At 40.2% G+C, this 19,419-nt stretch overlaps 2 protein-coding genes across 4 annotated transcripts in view; one reads left to right on the top strand and one right to left on the bottom strand.

Annotated features, from left to right (window-relative positions):
* Nucleotides 1–7,518, top strand: part of LOC139760401 (bcl-2-related ovarian killer protein-like) — a 52,611-nt gene extending 45,093 nt beyond the window's left edge. For all 3 annotated transcript variants that reach the window (XM_071683552.1, XM_071683551.1, XM_071683553.1), the window contains one exon: nt 5,788–7,518. In XM_071683552.1, coding sequence (XP_071539653.1) covers nt 5,788–5,928 — 141 coding nt within the window. In that variant the 3' untranslated portion in view covers nt 5,929–7,518. The remainder of the gene's footprint in view (nt 1–5,787) is intronic.
* Nucleotides 7,519–9,956: 2,438 nt separating this feature from the next.
* Nucleotides 9,957–17,919, bottom strand: asf1 (histone chaperone asf1). Its single transcript, XM_071683555.1, has 4 exons — nt 17,672–17,919; nt 13,061–13,176; nt 12,724–12,900; nt 9,957–10,740 (listed from the first exon to the last, which is right to left on the bottom strand). The coding sequence occupies exons 1-4, from the start codon at nt 17,778–17,780 to the stop codon at nt 10,543–10,545; spliced, it is 600 nt and encodes a 199-aa protein (XP_071539656.1). The 5' UTR covers nt 17,781–17,919; the 3' UTR covers nt 9,957–10,542.
* Between the last annotated feature and the right edge of the window lie 1,500 nt (nt 17,920–19,419).

The raw sequence follows: 19,419 nt of genomic DNA, 5'->3' as shown, positions 1-19,419 counted from the left end.
GTGGCCTGGTGAAGGTAGAACTGACTTGTTATAGCGATGTGTTGCATGATTTAGTTTTGTTTTAAAATATTTACCATCTAGATATACATAAACGAAGCATATCAGAGTGTGGGTGAAGCACTGCACACATACCTCTTCTCATCACTGCTGGTGTGGGCTCTGTTTGACCGTTACTGTATTGACCTTTGCTTTCACCGTATGATCGGGGTGTATGTAAAACAAAAACATTGATGATAACGTCCGTATGATCGAGGTATATGTAAAACATATTGGATGACAACGTTCGTATGATCGGGGTGTATGTAAAACAAACATATGATGATAACATCCGTTTAGATCTTTCTCCCCTTCCACGTGCTGAAAGATTGAATGGGGTGAGCGTTGATGTTACTATGAAAACGGTAAACTAAAATCTACAAAACAAGAATAATTTGCTGCAATGAGTGTGGACGAAGCTTTCATGAGATGACTGACCTCCTAGGAGAACCATTTGACCTTATCAGTCTAGTTCTGGTGGTGGTGGCATCAGGTTGTAGTAGGGTGTGGGTGGCGGACGTTGGCAGCCTCACCTGCCAGGGCGGTTGGGAGCGACCAGCGACCGGCCGGCCGCTCCCCATGGTGCCGCGCCATATTTGGAGTTATAGTTTCGTTTCTTACAGTACCAAAGTTATCACTTGCTTCTGGGCTGGTCCGTCTTTTATGTTAACTTTTGCTTTATGTCCTTCACTCTATTGTTTGTAGTTAGAACTCTACCGTAGAGTTGTTTGGAAAGTACTCTTAAATTCGTCACATGTGCTTATGCTTTCACACACACACACACACACACACACACACACACATATATATATATATATATATATATATATATATATATATATATATATATATATATATATATGTGTGTGTGTGTGTGTGTTTGTAATCGTATTTTTTTATGTAGTTATTAGTCTGTTCCGCGGTAACCAGGTATATTTTCTCTTTCTGATAAATTGTTCTGGTGCCTTCCACCTGTGCCTCACCATGGCGCCGACAGAAACCCTCATCAGCAGCACCTCAACCTGCCATGTCTGTTCCCAACTCGGTGGGACCTCGGCTTTCGCTCGACTCTCGAGAATGTTGACATTAAGGATCGTACCCGTGGGAAGAGTTATCGCACCTGCTCGGATCCGCCTTGTTGGATATTTTTAACAAGTTCCAACGTTATGACCTATGTTTCTTGATAGCCATTTAGACTGAACACATATTTACCTTTAGTGCATTGGTTCAGATGACCAGTGTTAACGATGTAAAGGGATTGGGGGTGAGGGGGGGGGTCATGTTTAAGATGATGTTATCGTGTTAAGATGTTAGGGTTCGTCAGCATGAGTTAAATGCTGTCAACGGGAAGTGTTGACAGTCGCGGAGAGGGGAGGATTAAAGCCTCGAGTTATCGTCTAGACAACTTGCAGTAATTACCAGCTAAGGTCTTCTTTACATTGCTTTACAGACAGGTTTCTTAGTTCAGCTATATGTCACGTTAAAACTGACATTGAATGAACTCCACTTTTCCTGATGTTCACCATGTTTTTTGTCATAAACATCGCTGTAAAGACAGTTGGTGGTCTGAAGTGTGTTGGAGACACCGAGATTTCTGTCCCACCACTAAAGTGTACGGGAGAGGCATGTACTATGTCATGAACCCTGAGTCTGTCTCTAGACACTCTTCTTTGCAGAAAACTTTCAAAAAAAAGTAAAATTTCATACGCTCTCCATTGGTGTCCACTGAGGTGGCCAACTGATTAGTTCGGGGCATAAAGTTGTATAGATGTGCTTATTAATCTAAGTGCAAGTGCTCTAGATTTAATTTGAAACGTGTTAGGAAAAAAAGTTTAAATGTTACTATTATAAATTATCGCAAAATATGTTCATTAGCTTTTTGCTGTACGTATACCTTGTGACGGGAGAGAGAAAGGTTAACGTCACTAGTGTACTTTAATGAAGTCGCCGTTGCCACTCATGTTTAAGGCCAGACATGGTGCTCTGTCTGATCCCCAAAAGGATGTGATATCCCTTACATTCTTCATATCCCTCTTAGAAGGTCATATCATATCACTGAGTAATCACGTGTCATTCGAAAGCAGTTCCAGTTTGTCGTGTAAATCCCAAGGTTGTCTCCAGTAATCCAAGGAAGTACTCTATGAAAATTCAGTCGCATCTTTCATCTGTGCCAAGTCCTGTGTCAGATCCTAGGAAAGTCATACCCCGGGCCTTAAGGACATTGCAGGACGCGTCTTCTGTTTTAAAATGTTTCAGGACACAAACCCTTGAACACATATCTTTTGGGTTTAATTAATTGCATGACTTCTGACCTCACATATAAAGGTCATCTTAGGGGTCGTAACGTCTTATTCAAAGGTCATACCATCGTAATGATGGGATTAATGACAAACAAAACATTGCATCAAAGACTGGTAACCTGTGATAAGAACAAGGGTAAAGCGACTTTATCCACCTGTTAGCCGGAGTTCAGGACCCCATAAACAAAGCCGGCTAGACCATGACGGGCGGTGAGGAAGCTACACTGTGTAACCCGACCACTTGCAGATGGGCGTCTGATTGGTACATTCACACAGCACGAGGCCTGGTCACTCAGATAAGGCGGTGCTTGTGTGTGGATGTGTTAGCGGGAAGTTGTCAGCCAGTAGGACCGTCTGAGCTTCCACATTACCTCGTAGCGTGAAGGCTTCTCTCCTGCGAGTGCTGAGGACGGTCCACTGTCATCTTAGTTCTGTGCCGGCTGATCAGTAGGGCGGGTCGACAAGCTCCACCTGTAACGAACCCTCTCATGAAGGCGCGAGAAACCCTCCAGAGGTCTTCCCTGGGACCTGCATCTCCCCAGGATCAAACTTGACCCAGTGTTGTACAGACTCGTATGTTTCCTGTATACAGACGTAGCTCAAGCGAGAGAGGAATCTAGGTTTGCGTGTTGTCAGTTGTGCTGTTTACATAGTTAACCATTAATACAGCGTGATACACATGCTCCTCCCATCACCACCACCGTTCCGGGTCCTTAGCTTCCTTCATAATCACTATTTCATGACCACAGTATTCAAATTCGTCCCAAGGGTTAACTCTGCTTGGAAATTGAGTCAACTTCGGCGAGGCTGTATCATTGAAAGAACAATCTTGTCAAAAACTTTTCTTTCCAAAGGAGTCTACATTTTCCTGCTACTGCACATTGCGCAGTCTTGGAGTGCATGGGGTTTTAGAAAGGTCCTGGGCAACAACAGCACTCTTTCATAGAAATTGGTTTGGGGGTGATAATATATGAACAAATATACACACTTCCGGATTACACAACTCTGACCCCATGTCAGATAATCACATGAAAGACGAGTGCATAGGAAGATACGAAAATCAACCATTTTCGGTAGTTTTCTAACCCGGTAAGTAATGTTGCCTCTATTGCTGTAGACCATCACACAGCTCCTACTGACGTAAACAGGACCCAGGCTTCGTATGCCGTCACCCACGCCCGGTGTACCGTCTACCACGTCCCCTGCATTCGGCAATGGCCCTGCTCGTTAAGTTATGCACACGTCACTGTACCGCTACAAGCTAGGCTTGCACGAGACTTCCTGTTATTATGTGTGGGTGTTTCTAATGCGTGGAAGAGGAAGCTGGACTGTGGTGTGAGAAGGAGGAAGCTGAGCTGTGGTTGTGGTGTGTGGAGGAAGCTGGGTTGTGGTGTGTGGAGGAGGGAGCTGGGCCGTGTAGGAAGACGTCACATTTCGTAATGCAGGGTCATCACCTCAGCAGACATTATGATAAGTACGTTTCTTTAGTGAGGAAGACGTCTTCCAAGAGTCATCATTGTGACGTTTGGCGGAAGTCTGGTAGAAGTACAAGACAACAGGAAACATTGCTGACGAAGTGCTTGTGTATCGAGAGGCAGCAGGAAGGGCACGGTGTCCGGGAGCAGAGGGCCATGTGGAATTTCATGTTATGTTCATATGTGGTTCTGTAGTATTTGGTTTTCTCTCATGTCCCGTGTATTGATTACCAGTCTTGTAACACAAGTCTGGCTGGGCTGAACACGAGTTCAACAATGGTCTTGTGGCAGTCGTAATGGGCATTTGTACCTCTAGGCTTTACTATGAAGAAACTGTTCCTTACTATAGTGCCCTGCCAGTATTCCCCACATAAGCACAGGTCTGGGAGTCATTATAAAAGCACAGAATATTATATTTCGTAATACTAATATAGCAAATTGATCAGAACGGTACTACTCGTGGGTATGATGGCCTTGGCTTGTCAGTTACCACGGTCACACAGAGGGTCGTACCGTGTTCCTTAAAGTACCATACTGTTATCCTCAAGAGTAACACCATTGTGCTTAATGATCGTAACATTAACAGTAAGTAAAAAAAAATATGCCATCGTAGGATTGGTATCCACCCTTGCTGTAGGACGGCGATCCCACACTGGCATTAAAAGCAAAACCTTACATTTGTAAGGTGTAGGACACGGAGGTGCTTACTGGTACAACCCCAGTAATCTAGCTGAATTGGTTTAGTTAATTATAAAGTTCACTTTTAAAACTCGATTCGAGCTGTCAGAGCGTCTTGCTACTCTCAGAAAAATTGACAAGAAGTAAAATTTGTAATGCCAGTCTGAGAGCGCCGCTCAACGGCAAAAGGTGGATAATAATGTGTTGCCCCCCCCCCGTTCCACGCGTATTAGGATTGTGCCGTTATTCACATGTGGTGTTACCATCAGGCTCACGTCGTATTGATGGGTTCAAGCGTCACATTGTTGGACTCAAGACATTAATTGTACGTTACTTGTATCTTGAAGGATGTACGAGACCCCGTCCTGCCTGCTTCTTGCAGCTTGGTCCATCCTGCTGACCTTGGATCGTAGTTCTTGTTCTGCAGTTGCATCGCCACCACCAACTTCCCTAGTGTGTGTTGTGCGCATACATGCTCTACTGGTCTGTCTGTAGGCTAGGATGTGTTCCACTGATCCAACCGGAGCACTAGGAGTGTTCTTTCTGGTTTATCCTTTAAAGGGTTATGGACTCCACGGTCCAACTTGCTCATGAGGATTGTTCCACTAGTCGAGCTTTTACACAAGGATGCATCTCGCAGGTCCGGCCCGAGTGTTACACTCGCCCAGCCTGTAGAGGATATAGGTTCCAATGGTCCAACCTGTAAACGAGGGTGTGTTCATTGGTCCAGCCTGAACACGAAGACTTTTTTCCTTCCTAATCTGTAGAAACCCACTCAGAAGTCATCTCCACTATACATTCTGGCAATAAGGAGTACGAACGTCTGACTCTTGAGTATTACGGTTCGATCCCCAAGTATGATGGTACAAACCTTGGGTGATGATAGCCTAACGTTAGTCCTGACCGGTAGGATGAAAGGCCTGGCCAACATACCCAAGGTCGTTCCATCGTGCTCAAGAGTAGTGTTGTAGGGCTGTACTGCCGTACAATAGTCTAGCTCTTAAGCTGTTGTAGCCTCCTGGAAAATTGGTAAACACTGGTGCTCAGAACAAACAGGAAAGATTCAATCAGCCTAGTAGGTTTACCATGCTTTTGTATTAATAATACTGACAAAGCTCAAGTCCTACAGCAGTAGAGACATCCCTTTCTAACCTGTTTCAGAATGATTCATGTTCCAGTCTCTAATTCAGTTACTGGTAGAGACTACTGTGCAAAACCTTGGCTTTCATAGACAGTATTTACCAATGTTTTAAACATGTTGGGAAGGTTTTGAAAAGTAATGTATAATTCTGTTACAGAGTTCATTGCTGACTTGGTCGCAAGCGCCGGAAACGGATGCATCGGCGTTACAAGTGCTAGTGCTTGTGGTAGTGGGACTCATCGTGGCCGCCTTCTTGCTCATTCTTGCTCTCAAGTTCCTCGGTGAGCTCGTCACCTGAGGCCCAGCACCCTCCCTAGGGATGCTTGACACCCTTGGGGCAGTGACCTCTCCCCTGTCGCGACACCCCAGGGACGCCGTAGCTCCACCCAACTAAAGACACTAGTGATGAACATGTTGGCCATAGCCTAGTTCTTGTGTGATTGGTTTGGAAGGACTCGGCTCCTAACCAGCAGACCACTAGTGACTAGCATAGGAAGGTGCGGGTGACTAGGAATAAGCAGTTTAAGTGACTATGATGGAAAAGTAACAATAATTAAACCAGAAAATAGTTAGAGCCTGTATGATAATGATCACCGTGGTAACCAGATTTTTTTTCTATTTTTTGACATACTGTACATTATAAGGATTTAGGTGAAAAAGTAATAACATCGTAAGACACTTTATGACCGTCTCCTACGTTAGTTCAAAGGGATACAGTCATGTCAATAAATGCAATACCATGCATTCTTTATCTTACAGTAAGTCGGTAAATTTTGCTTGACTTCATGCATGAAAAAAAAAAAAAAATGACGGATAAACGAGGATATATTGATGGCCAATGATTGTACACTTAAATGTCTGGGGCTGTGCTAAACTGCTGAACAAAAATTTTAGCCCATAAAAGAATTACTAAGAAAGCCAATGAATGACATGATAATGAATGGTTGTAAGGGTTTGCTACTGTTACAGGAGTTGTTTCATCGAGATGTATGTGAACCTTTGTTCATACATTTGTATAATCATGTAATTCATACTGTACTGAAAAATCTGTGTAGACACCACAGAACATCAGTTGACCCCTGACCATGATGATGATATGCTTAAACACCATGGTGCGACCCATGGGTATGATGCCCCGGCCTTTGATATGATCCTTAAGGGTAAGGGTGAAGGTCAAGTCATCATAGAAAAGGGTCAAGGATCGTATGGTTGTGCCTATTGGGTTGTTTGGGAGAAAAAGACACCACACTGGTGGGGTCAAAACCAGTCTCCAACAAAGGGGTATTCCGGTCTGGGTTCTTTACATTTCTGGTCAGCGCACACAACAGGACTCCTATATATGGTATGTGAGAACATGAATTTGCTGTTTGGAGTAACATTACAACACTAGTCTGTCGTGTGATAACATCACAACACATATGTCTATGGTCTGCACTACCATCATGAGACTACCGTCTGCAGTGTGCTAACATCATGATACTACAATCTGTGGTTTGTGCTAACACGACAATACTATTTTGTGGTCTGTTAACTTCAAGATCCTTTGGTTTCCTAACATTACACCAACACCTACAGTTGCTTACATATGAGCATTCATTACTGAAAAGTTTGACAGAAAAAGAAAAGTAGCCCTTATTTATGATGGAAGCAGAGATTATCACATGTAAGCAGTATTAGTAATGTTGGTGATAGAAAGCTGGTGGATACATTACTTTCCACTATAGTGGGCAACAAGCTTAATCAGATCTTGCTCAAAGTTAATTCTTGAGATGTGTGAAGTTTACTGTAAATGGTAAGTGTTGTTATGAAGGTGCCCCCAGGAACCTACTACCTGCAGGGCTCCCAATACCTGCTGACCACCATGTTAAATAAAAACATTATTTCTGTGGTGCTTTGTTTCTAACCTAGTTATGTCTTTCTTCTTTTTCCATATATTTTTAGTCCAGCAATCAAAAGCCCCAAGAATCTCATTCTTTTGATTATGGTAAAGTTCTATGATAATACCATTTACATGGTCTATGAAGACCATCATTCTTATGGAACTTGCCCTATCTATCTTGATGTCAACCATATTCCCAGCAAAGGTTTATGTTGCTGGCCAACAGATGCCTGTTCTCTGGAAAGTCTTGGGCTCTATGATTACCAGTCTTATTTTTTTTTTTTTTAACCTAACCAATAAAACTTTTCAAACGAGTCCACTATATTTTCCAAACTCCTTTGACATACCAACTGACCATGTAAACTTACAGCAGTTGAACTTAACCCTGAAACAAACTTGTGCTTCTGGGTTAAATAATAAAGTATAAGTCACATACTGGTGCACCTAAAAGTATAATTGGAAAGAAACTTATGTATAAGGTAAAATAACTCCATGCCAGTAGCTTAACTGAATATTTGAAGAATATCAATTTTACAAGGACAAAGCTCTATTGACACTGTAAATGGATGCGCAGGAACAGATTTCTCAAAATTTTCACAAAGTCCCTACTGGTATGTAACTTGTCCATAATTGAGATGTTCTGTGCAAAAAGATTGGTAAAATGTGTGAATGTCGAGAGTAAATGTGAATATGAGCAAGGTTATTAGGTTCAGTAGGGTTGAAGGACAAGTTAATTGGGAGGCAAGTTTCAATGGAGAAAAACTGTAAGTGAAGTGTCTTTGATATCAGGGAGTTGACTAGGCTGCGGATGGAACCAAGGAATTGGAAACGAGTCACGGTGAGGAGGGGGCAATGGTTCTGGGAGCGTGGGAGAATGTGTGGAAAGCAAGAATGTTATTTTGGAGAGCAATAATGGGTATGTTTGAAGGAATAGTGGTTCCAACAATGTTATATGGTTGTGGGGCATGGGCCTATTATAGATAGGGCTGTGCGGAGGAGGGTGGATGTGTTGGAAATGAAATGTTTGAGGACAGTATGTGGTGTGAAGTGGTTTGATTGGGTAAGCAATGAAGGGGTAAGAGATGTGGAAAGAATGAGAGGAAAAGTTAACAAAGGATGTATGTGTCAGAAGTGGAGGTAACAAAGAGAACCAGGAGACCAATTGGAGTTGGAAGGATGGCGTGAAAACAATTTTGAGTGACTGGGACCCGAACATGTAGGACGGTGAAATGCATATACAGAATAGAGTGAAATGGAACAATGTGGTATACTGGAGTCAATGTTCCGTGAATGGACTGAACCAGGGCATGTGAAACGTCTGTGGGGCCTAAATGGGGATAGGGAGCCGTTGTTTCAATGCATGACACATGGGAGCTTGTGTATGGATGTTTAGTGGACATGGCCTTTCTTCATCTGTGTCCTGGCTCTACCTCATTGATGGTGTGTTTGTGTGTGTGTGTGGCGGAGGTGATGCGTTTTCCTGTGGGGTGGGGTGGCACAAATGAAGACAAACAGGGTAGATTCATCAGCATTACTTGTTCTGGGACTGAGTTTTCCACTGCCACAAAGTGTACAAATTCATACACAAACTTTGTCACAGCTTTGTGACGAGTAGTTAATGTACTGATCGACCATAGGTTGGTAGATTGCTTTGGATGACTCATTACCATTGTTGTTTTACTGTTTGTTATCTTCAAGCCATCAAGTCCGTGCTGCATCAATCCCTCCCAAGCAACCGGTTCATACACACTCTCTTGCCCTGTACATATTACTGTTGGTTGTTTAATAGAGAATTGAAGTTTTCATCAATTTTTTTTAACATGACCTTACACTACAAACTTTTGTGTCAGCACTATGCTTTTCACTACACACAATGTGTACTGAAATTCCATGTTTCCACTTAAACTTGTGTGACCATCCTTGCGAATATTCACAATCGGAGTATAGCTCTAGTTCTCTTTGAAAATCTTTGGCCTGCTTGATAAGCATCCAAAGAAATGCTTACACTTTCACTAATTTCACGGAAGCTTAAACTACTTTATAAGTGCACTGTCTAATTCTGTACTCCTGGCACCTTTCAAAGTTTTCTGGAACTTTAAACTTTTCTGGCTTTCATTTTCAGCAAAAAACTGAATATAAGAAATCAAGAGAACCGTTAATTAGCTCAGCAGCAGTGTAAACAATTCTGCTTCCTTAGCACTGCTAAGAGCATCTCCCTGTTGGCAGATCCATAAACTAATGGCGGCAGATTCAAAACGTGCCAGGCTGTTGAGCGCCGGATTAGAGGTACAACCCGTGTTGTTACTTTGAAATAAAAATTTTATACACATTGAATCACGTCTTTGATGCTTGTGTCCATATTAGAAATTGGTTCCACTAAAGACCTTATCACCCATCTCTTGGTGAATGCCCAACATGTCAGTAAAAACAAACAAACAAAAAAAAAGGACAAGAAATTCACATTTAATTAAAATAACTACATATACATAATAACATCCATTCAAAATAGGACTAGTAAATCAACAGCTATACTGTCAATATGAAATTTCAGCCCTCATTGCCAGCAGTGTAGTACATACAACATATATTTGTACATATGAATTATCAAAGCATCTACCAGTGTGTGTTAATGAAATGGAGCTCAGAATACACCAAGGTCTTACTGCACTCTAAGCTAGTCCCAAAATTTCACTTAGTTCATACAATACGAAAATACACACAAAATATGAATCTCAAGACTGTCATTGTTACACTAATGACTGGGGTAGGGGAAAAACAAAATATGCAGAGGATAAATTTAAAAAAATATTTGTATTTCAGGTATTGTGCACATATATAAAAATTTATGCTTGACTAACATATTGTAATAATTATACTGCAAATGTTATACTGTTTTTTACTTTATCCATGATATAAATGTCTGTAACAGCATAGTTAAGAACTGGTTCATGACTACTCAGCCTACCAATCATATGCAAACATTTATAATATGAAAATTCAACCAACTTTAAAATGCCAACAAATTTTACAACTTTACGCTACTTCCATAGCACAAGTACTATTACTATTTTCCATTACTAAGGCCGATTTCATGTCAGAGGAGTTCTGAGAGGTTGAGGCACCATCACTAGCATTTTCTGAAGGAGGGATATTTTCTGAATCCTTGGCATCATCCCAATCAATTTTAAATTTTGTCACACGTGGTTGGGAGCCCAAGATGTTTCTCTGAAGCTGTATAGGAAAACACGTTTGAAAAATTATCTATCTTCCTAACAAACCTGGTAAATAATTTATATCTCTCCATTCCCAATGAAAAGGGATAGTTTAAGTGAACACAACCTCTGCAACAGGACAACCCCCCTTCATACTTTTTCATTTTACACACTAACATGACTCATCATTTAACCAGAGGTTTTGGACAAAAAAATAATTCCATTCCATTCAATCCTAGATCATTTCTCAGACATCTTCACCTGAAATATCTCTAGCCCTAATAAAATTCATACTACATCTATCCATACATGGTAAACAATAAAATGTACCAGGAGCTTTTAAAATTATGATCTTGGCCTTGTTTTTAGGTTCTGTTGCACTAGTAAACAATGAAGGTCAGTATAAAATAAAAATAATGCATATTCCTATGAAAATTTTTACACTGGTGAGAAATTCTTTTTAAAACCTAATTTTCCTGCATTACAGAAAAAGCATTAAGAACAATTGAACACATGCCCATTTGAGCACAAGCAAATATACACTTCAGATAATATGTGAACTCTAGATTTCCAGGGCTTATATCAAACTACGGCAATATCGCTACATATATTGCCAGTACTACCCACCTGAAAACTTAACTTACACAGCCCATTCTTCGTAACTCTAGATATGCTTTTTGACAAAATGGAAGGAGCAAAAGATAGAAGTAGTACATAGGAACATTTAGGCTTGAGCATTAGTTAGTAGCAGTCACTATGAACATTAAGTAGGAGCCTCTGCAAATACCATGCTACAGTTGGCCTCTTCCAGTGAACTGTTAAGGGTAAGGCACTACAGGTTAAGAAGTGGCACTGGAATGATCTAGTTATGGTGACTCTACTGTCATGGCCACCCCCTTGAGGGAGTTCCAGTTGGGAACAGGAATCAGAGATAGGGAGATTTTATACTTGAAACATAAAGCAAGCAGGATGGCAATACTTATCTTCACTCATCTGAAATGCTTTATAAACCAAGTATCATTCTTACTAAGAACAACATACTTAAAAACCTGCCTACAATTTTTGCATATATATTTTTTTCACTTGTCTTTCCCACCTTAGCGAGGTAGATGAGGAACATACGAATAATGGCTTCATTTATACACATCCATTTTGTAGCTGTCATGAATAACAAAAAATATCAGAGCCTACAATCCACAGCCAAGCCCTAAAGGTTATGCCTTGGTTTCTTGTGACTACTTCGTAGGTCCTGGTTCAGCCAAGTGACATCCCATCACCCTCAGATTAACCATTAGGGTACCTCCTTTCCTCAAACAATGGGGCTGTGATATTCCATTTCTTTTTCACCCATCCCTCTTCCTGCAACTTATCTACTCTTAAAGGTTAGGTCTACAAAGATCTGTGGAGCCCTGATTAATTACTCCATTCTTTTTCTCCCCTTTCTTTTCACCCAAGATGGCCTTGACTTAGGCATAATTTGCTTGTGGCATATTCTTTTTGCCTTACTTGTTTACTATTTCCCACATTAGGAAGGTGGCCTCGCACGCTCACATCCACTCTCTACCTGAACCATCAAAAAAAAAAGCCCCCCCATCCATAACCAGGCACCACAGCCCTAATTCTATCCATGGACAGCATGTAAACCCCATTATACTACATACCACCAGTTCACTTTACCCTATGTACACCTTCTTCTACATTAGCATCACAGTGACAGGAATGGATGAAGAAATGACATCATTTGTTCACATTCACTCTCAAGATATCAGGCATAAGGCACTGAAACCCATCCACAATCAGGTTCCGCAAACCTTTCTGTGGTTTCCTCCGACCACTCAAATGCCCTGGTTCAGCCAAATGACAGCATATTGTCCTCTGTATACTACATCGCTCCAATAATTCTGACTCAAACAATCTTAATTCACCATTAATAATAATAATAATAATAATCATAATATACCTAGATAACATGACTATAATCTACTTTTATGATCAAACATACCTTATCAAACTGAGGTATATCTGGTGGATTTTCTTGAAGCTCAGGATCTGTGTAAGAGTTATTTACATAGTAACCAACTCTCACAAACTCTTGACCTTTGTAACCACATGTTAAGAGCACGACAGTAACACCAACAGCATCCCCAACTGGAATTTTTGTCTCATCTGGAGGGTCAGCCTGAAACAAAAACAATGATCCTACAGAACATATACTCATATGTGCATGTGTGTATGCATCGTACTATTATAAATAACTACACCCACTCAACAAAACAAAAATCTTACTAAGTATAACATAAGATACACATGACATTCTCACATCAATATTTCATAAATACCTGGAATACAAACATGTGTTTACCCTCAGGTACTGGACCAACATACACTGTGTCCAGAACCTGATCATAGTTTTCACTTTCTGCACTTCCCACGTATATTATCTTCCATTCAAGATCTGAAATAAATAATAACACTATAACTAAGTGTCCCTTTTTCAATTCGAAAATGTGTAATCTCAAGTTTTCTATATAATGAGGCAACTACACATATCACATTTCATCAACAAATAAACAATATATCAAAACAGATTAACATTGTTATATGATAGTCAGGTTAATGTACAAACTCCCTAGCTTCAATTACATTCCAAAGTTTAGTTTTAGTTTTTCAGGGCACAAATGCATCTCTACAACTTCAAAATTCTGAATAATACATTTAATATCTACCATGGAGAAAGAATGAGAAATTAAAGGCGAGAGAACAAGTTACTATTAGAAGTGGGAAGGGAGGAAAAAGCAAGTTGAAAGTGTGTGGAAGTCTAATTGTTGGTACAAATGCAAAGAGGGTTAGAGACTGAATAAAAGATAACTGCAAAACTAACAAATCAACTAAAGCCTTGTCATAATGGTACAAGCCAATCTCAGACTACTAATCATGACAATGAATCTAGTAGTCAATGAGCCAGACCCCATTTTGGCCTTAAATGTGAAAGCACATACTAACACAAACTAAGAAATCAACTAATGCTAAGCATACCAATAAAAACCGATTCCAAACAACTAATCACGACAATGAATCTAGTTGTCAATGAGTCAGATCCCATTTTGGCCTTAAATGTGAAAATCTGTACTAACACACATTTTCCTTTTAATATAATTCAATAACGCAATTCTGGAAATTTGGTGTGCCACATTGTCACACTTTGGAAATTCTTCTGTAATGCACAAGTGTGATGGTAACCTTGTTGTAAAATAGTATAAATTAATCTATTATCACAATGTTTACCTGTAATGTACAAAATATAATTTCTGTGCAACTTATCAATGATACCCCCCCTTCCCATCTAAAATGGCTACCATTTACTTTAAGACTGTTGTCTCCCACATTAGTGAAGTAGTGCCAGGGACAGACTAAGAAAGGCTGTATTAACTTTAGTCCATTCTTCAGCTGTCATTTGTAATGCATTGAAAACTCATCTCTCTATCCAAAGACCTTTCCATGGCTTAACTCAACCCTTGACAACATATCAACCCCTGTATTCCACATCTTTCCAATTCACTCAATCCCGTGTATGCCTTTCACCCTCCTGTATGTTCATGCTCTGATCACTTAAAACATTTTTCACTCCATCCTTCCATCTCTGATTTGGTCCATCCCATCTCCTAAACTCCTTCACTCCTGACATACACCCTCTTGGTCAACATTTCTTTAAATTCTACCAGTATAACAACCATTTCTGAACACACTCTTCAGCTCTCTTGACCACACTCTTATCCATACGTATATTTCAGCCATTTGAAGCGTTAGTGAGGAAGTCCCTGGAAGAAAGAAAAAAGAAAAAGCCCCCCCCCCCCCCCCCATTTGCTCACAATTCCATTCTCTACTTGTCATATGTATTGCAACCTTTCACTGTGTCCATTCAATCCCAGATTGAATTTCAACATCCAAGTTACAGACTAACTCTCCAGTAGAGTTTGTCCAGGTCCCCTTGTAAACTGATGCAATCCCCTAAGCTTTCCACTTTCCCTTAGGACCTTGGCACCTCCACAAACATACTCGGGTAGGAAAATGTACTGGAAATGAAAAGCCTGATGGTAATATGTGGGGTGAGGATGGTTGACTGCATAACTGAGATGTGGCAGTTAAATAAGTGAGGTATGGTAGTCAAAACATTCTGATAGAGAAAGCTGACGAGAATTTGCTAAAACTGTCAAAAGATATGGAGAGGATGAGAGATGACGATGACATAAAAGCTCTGCATTGCTTTTAGAAAACAAGGAAGTAAGAGGGAAGGGCAGACCAAGGAAATGGAGAGATGGAATGAAAAATGCTTTCTGGTGCAGGGCCTGAATATTCAGGATGATGAGAGACAAGCAAGGGAAAGAGGTTATTGGAGTAATGTCCTGTCGATAAATTGAACCAGGACATATAAAAAACCATGGAACTGGTCTGTGAAGCTTAGATGTGAATGGTGGGTTCTGGTTTCAGTGCATTATACATGAAGAGTGAATTTAAATAAATGCAACCTAAGTTTTGTTACTTGCATTAACTTGCATGAGAGGAAAACAAAATACACACATATTATTTCATACACATAATCGGTTTCCTGTATCAGTGTGGTAGCACAAGGAAACAGACGAAGAATGGCCCAACCATCAAAATCCACATATATAAACATAAATGCCCAAACAAGCACATATACATTTCAATGTATACATACATATACATACACAGGCATATACATGTATAAACATGTACATTTCATACTTGCTGCCTTTATCCATTCCCGTCGCTACCCCGCCACACATGAAATGTCATCCCCCCCTAGCGCGCAAGGTAGAGCTAGGAAAAGACAACAAAGGCCACATTTGTTCACACTCAGTCTCCAGCTGTCAGGTGTAGTGCACCGAAACCACAGCTCCCTTTCCACATCCAGGCCCCACAAAACTTTCCATGGTTTACCCCATATATAACGCGGGAAATGGCGAATAGTTTAAAAGAAAGAAAAGATATATATATATATATATATATATATATATATATATATATATATATATATATATATATATATATATATATTATCCCTGGGGATAGGGGAGAAAGAATACTTCCCACGTATTCCCTGCGTGTCGTAGAAGGCGACTAAAAGGGGAGGGAGCGGGGGGCTGGAAATCCTCCCTTCTCATTATTTTTTTTTAATTTTCCAAAAGGAACAGAGAACGGGGCCAGGTAAGGATATTCCCTCAAAGGCCCATTCCTCTGTTCTTAACGCTACCTCGCTAATGCGGGAAATGGCGAATAGTTTAAAAAAAAAAAAAATATATATATATATATATATATATATATATATATATATATATATCTCGGTGAACAAAAATAGGTATGTTTTAAGGAATAGTGGTTCAAACAATGTTATATGGTAGCGAGGCGTGGGCTATAGATAGGGTTGTGTTGAGGAGGTGGATGTGTTGGAAATGAAATGTTCAAGGACAATATGTGGTGCGAGGTAGTTTGATCGAGTAAGTAATAAAAGGGTATGAGAGGTGTGTGGTAATAAAAAGAGTGTGGTTGAAAGAGCAGAAGAGGGTGTATTGAAATGGTTTAGTCACATGGAGAGAATGAGTGAGGGAAGATTGAAAAGAGGATATATGTGTCAGAGGTGGAAGGAACGAGAAGTGAGAGACCAAATTGGAGGTGGAAGGATGGAGTGAAAAAGATTTTGAGTGATCGGGGCCTAAACATAAAGGAGGGTGAAAGGCATGCAATGAATAGAGCGAATTGGAACGATGTGGTATAACGGGATTGATGTGCTGTAAATGGATTGAACCAGGGCACATGAAGCGTCTGGGGTAAACCATGGAAAGTTTTGTGGGGGTGGATGTGGAAAGAGAGCTGTGGTATCGGTGCATTACACACGCACTTTTGTGTAATAATCACATAATAAGGGGAGATACACGAAAGAAATATAACGGTCAGTTGATATAAAATGAAGGGATGTAGCTAGGCCACCAATTGGTATACCTTTCATGACAATGAAAATCGTCAGATCTATTCATCTTAGAACTAGTCTTACAAACATTATTCTTTTTTTAATAATTTCTGCAACATGTCAATTTAAGAATGACAACTAATGAAAATCACATAACTGATTAAGGCCAGCAAAACTTTACTGCACATGCAGCAATCACTTTAAAGGATGTTACATTAATAAACATTTTATGGGTTTGTACAATTTCTAATGATTTTAAGAGAAAAATGGAACCAATCCTAAAAATTTAACCCAACACATTTTGAATAACTGATGCAGGCACAATAAGATTTCACCATCTGTAACACTCTCATCTATATGATATTCATCAATTTCCATACATTAAACCTGTCATACTCCTACAGTTGACATTTCCTTTTTATCTAAAGTGTGAAACAAATGTAATAAAAAACAACACAAAAGAACCAAGTACATTTGTGTAATGTAAACAAGCTTTCAATAATCACACCACCATTGAGTGGTCACTTCTTAAAGCTTTTTCTATGCGTAGCTAAAACAACCTTTTGCCATTTCTAGCATAAATACATGTACGTTCAATCCACTTCTACCCCTTAACTTATAACTTGAGTAAATTGTAATATCATTGATTATCCTAATTAGTGATACGTCACTAAATAGAAGTCAAATTTTCTTTTTCCTAATAAAACGCCAAGATCTAAGCTATCAATTCCAATATCGACATCATTTTGAGAAAACCACGATGACGGGAAAACAACCAACGGACATGGTCAAAATATACTAAGCCATGACATCATGACCCAACCCACCTCATCAATGACAACGATTTCCAAGTATTCATCAAACTGATTAGAAAGCTAAATTCAAAACCTGATACCACTGCCAACATTCTAGAGTACATGCAATTATAAGAAAAGGCAAAGAATTGTTTGGCACAGCTCACCTTCTTGAAGATCCTCCACGCATTCGAATGTTATCTCAAATTGAAAGGGATTAAAGAACGGCGATGGATTATCTAGTACCACCACGTTCACAATATGAACCTTGGCCATCACTGCAGTACCTGACGGGTCGTTGAAACAACTAAACGCCTTAAACTACACTAATTGCACGGACACACAACCACCACCATCACTTTCCTTCGCGGCAAAAGTTGTGTGGTTGTTAGGGAATATGGCGCGAAACGTCAGGGGAGGCCTGAACCGCCTCACCTCATTGGTTAAGATGGCGTGCATCTCCATCACAACCTATGATTGGCTAGTTTCCAGCGGCTAATTTGAAACCCAGTGGAGGTCGTCACCCGTTGGTATACCCTGACTTACCTTCTCAAGACAGTTACCCTCCACATAGGTAAATGATCCATTTATATTTTGAATGCAACTTTTACTCAGGCCCATAGTCTCATTGCGGTGTTCGTCCACCACTACTTGCCATGGGAAGTCGCCAGCACGTACGGTGTTTCATGTCAAATATCTAGAGTATCAGTAATAATGCTTTAATTCAAACGGATGATAAATGAGCAACATTAGCCAACAAAAGTATAAATGCAACTTCGTTGGACGTATAACAACTAATTTTGCTTCATATCTGGTGACGAATGAGGATTTTCAATAAATGAAGCAATTTGAATTAAAACGTTTACCTAAACATTTTAAAAAAGGAACTCAAGTTTATTCTTCTCTCCCTGTAGTTTATACTAGGTTCAATTGAATTTGATTTAACAATAACCATCGATATACGGACACCAGACAGGAACAAATATTCTTATATTCATGTGAACGGTTATTAGGCGGTTCTGTAGTCAGCTTCACCAGCTACCAGCATTTGTGCGTATATTTTGTTGTACACAATCGCTGCTTCCCGCGTCAGCAAGGTAGCACCAGGAAACTAATAAAGAATGGCCCATCCTCTCATTTACACATATATAAATAATCGCAAACATACGCACATATACATACATATACGCAGACATTACATACTTACTCATGTACATATTCATACTTGCTTGCCTTCATCCATTCCTGTTGCTACCCCGCCCCACAGGAACACAGGATCGCTATCCCCTGCTTCACCGAGGCAGCGCCAGAAAGACAAAAAGGCCAAATTCGTTTACAGTCTCTAGCTGTTATGTGTAATGCACTGAAACCACAGCTTCCTGTCTACATCCAGGCCCCACAGACCTTTCCATGGTTTACCCCAGATGCTTCACATGCCCTGATTCAGTCCATTGACAGCACATTTTCTCTTGCCACATATTTTTCATTGCTTCCAGAACCTTTGACCTCTCCCTATGACTCACTTCAACTTCCATGGTTCCATTCACAGCCAAGTCCAGTCCCAGATATCGAAAATACTTCACTATCCATTTTTCTCTTGTCAGACTTACAACCCAACTTGTACCTCAGCCCAGCTGAACCTAATAATTTTGCTCTTATTCACATTTCCTCAAGTTTCTCCTTTCACACACTTTTCCATACTCAGTCACCAGCTTCTGCAGTTTCACACTTAAATCAGCCACAAGTGCTGTATCATTGGCGAACAAGAAATGACTAACTTCCCAGCCCCTCTTCCCCAACACTGCATACTCATCTGTCTCTCCAAAACTCTTGCATTTACCTTCCTAACTAGCCCATCCATAAACAAGTTAAACAACTGGGGGCCTAATACCCTTGGTGTGTGCTTTTTAAATTA

Source organism: Panulirus ornatus, chromosome 36, assembly GCF_036320965.1.
Source record: "Panulirus ornatus isolate Po-2019 chromosome 36, ASM3632096v1, whole genome shotgun sequence".
Classification (NCBI taxonomy): domain Eukaryota; kingdom Metazoa; phylum Arthropoda; class Malacostraca; order Decapoda; family Palinuridae; genus Panulirus; species Panulirus ornatus.
Note: the sequence above shows the minus strand (reverse complement) of the source record. Positions and strands in the feature narration are given on the sequence as shown.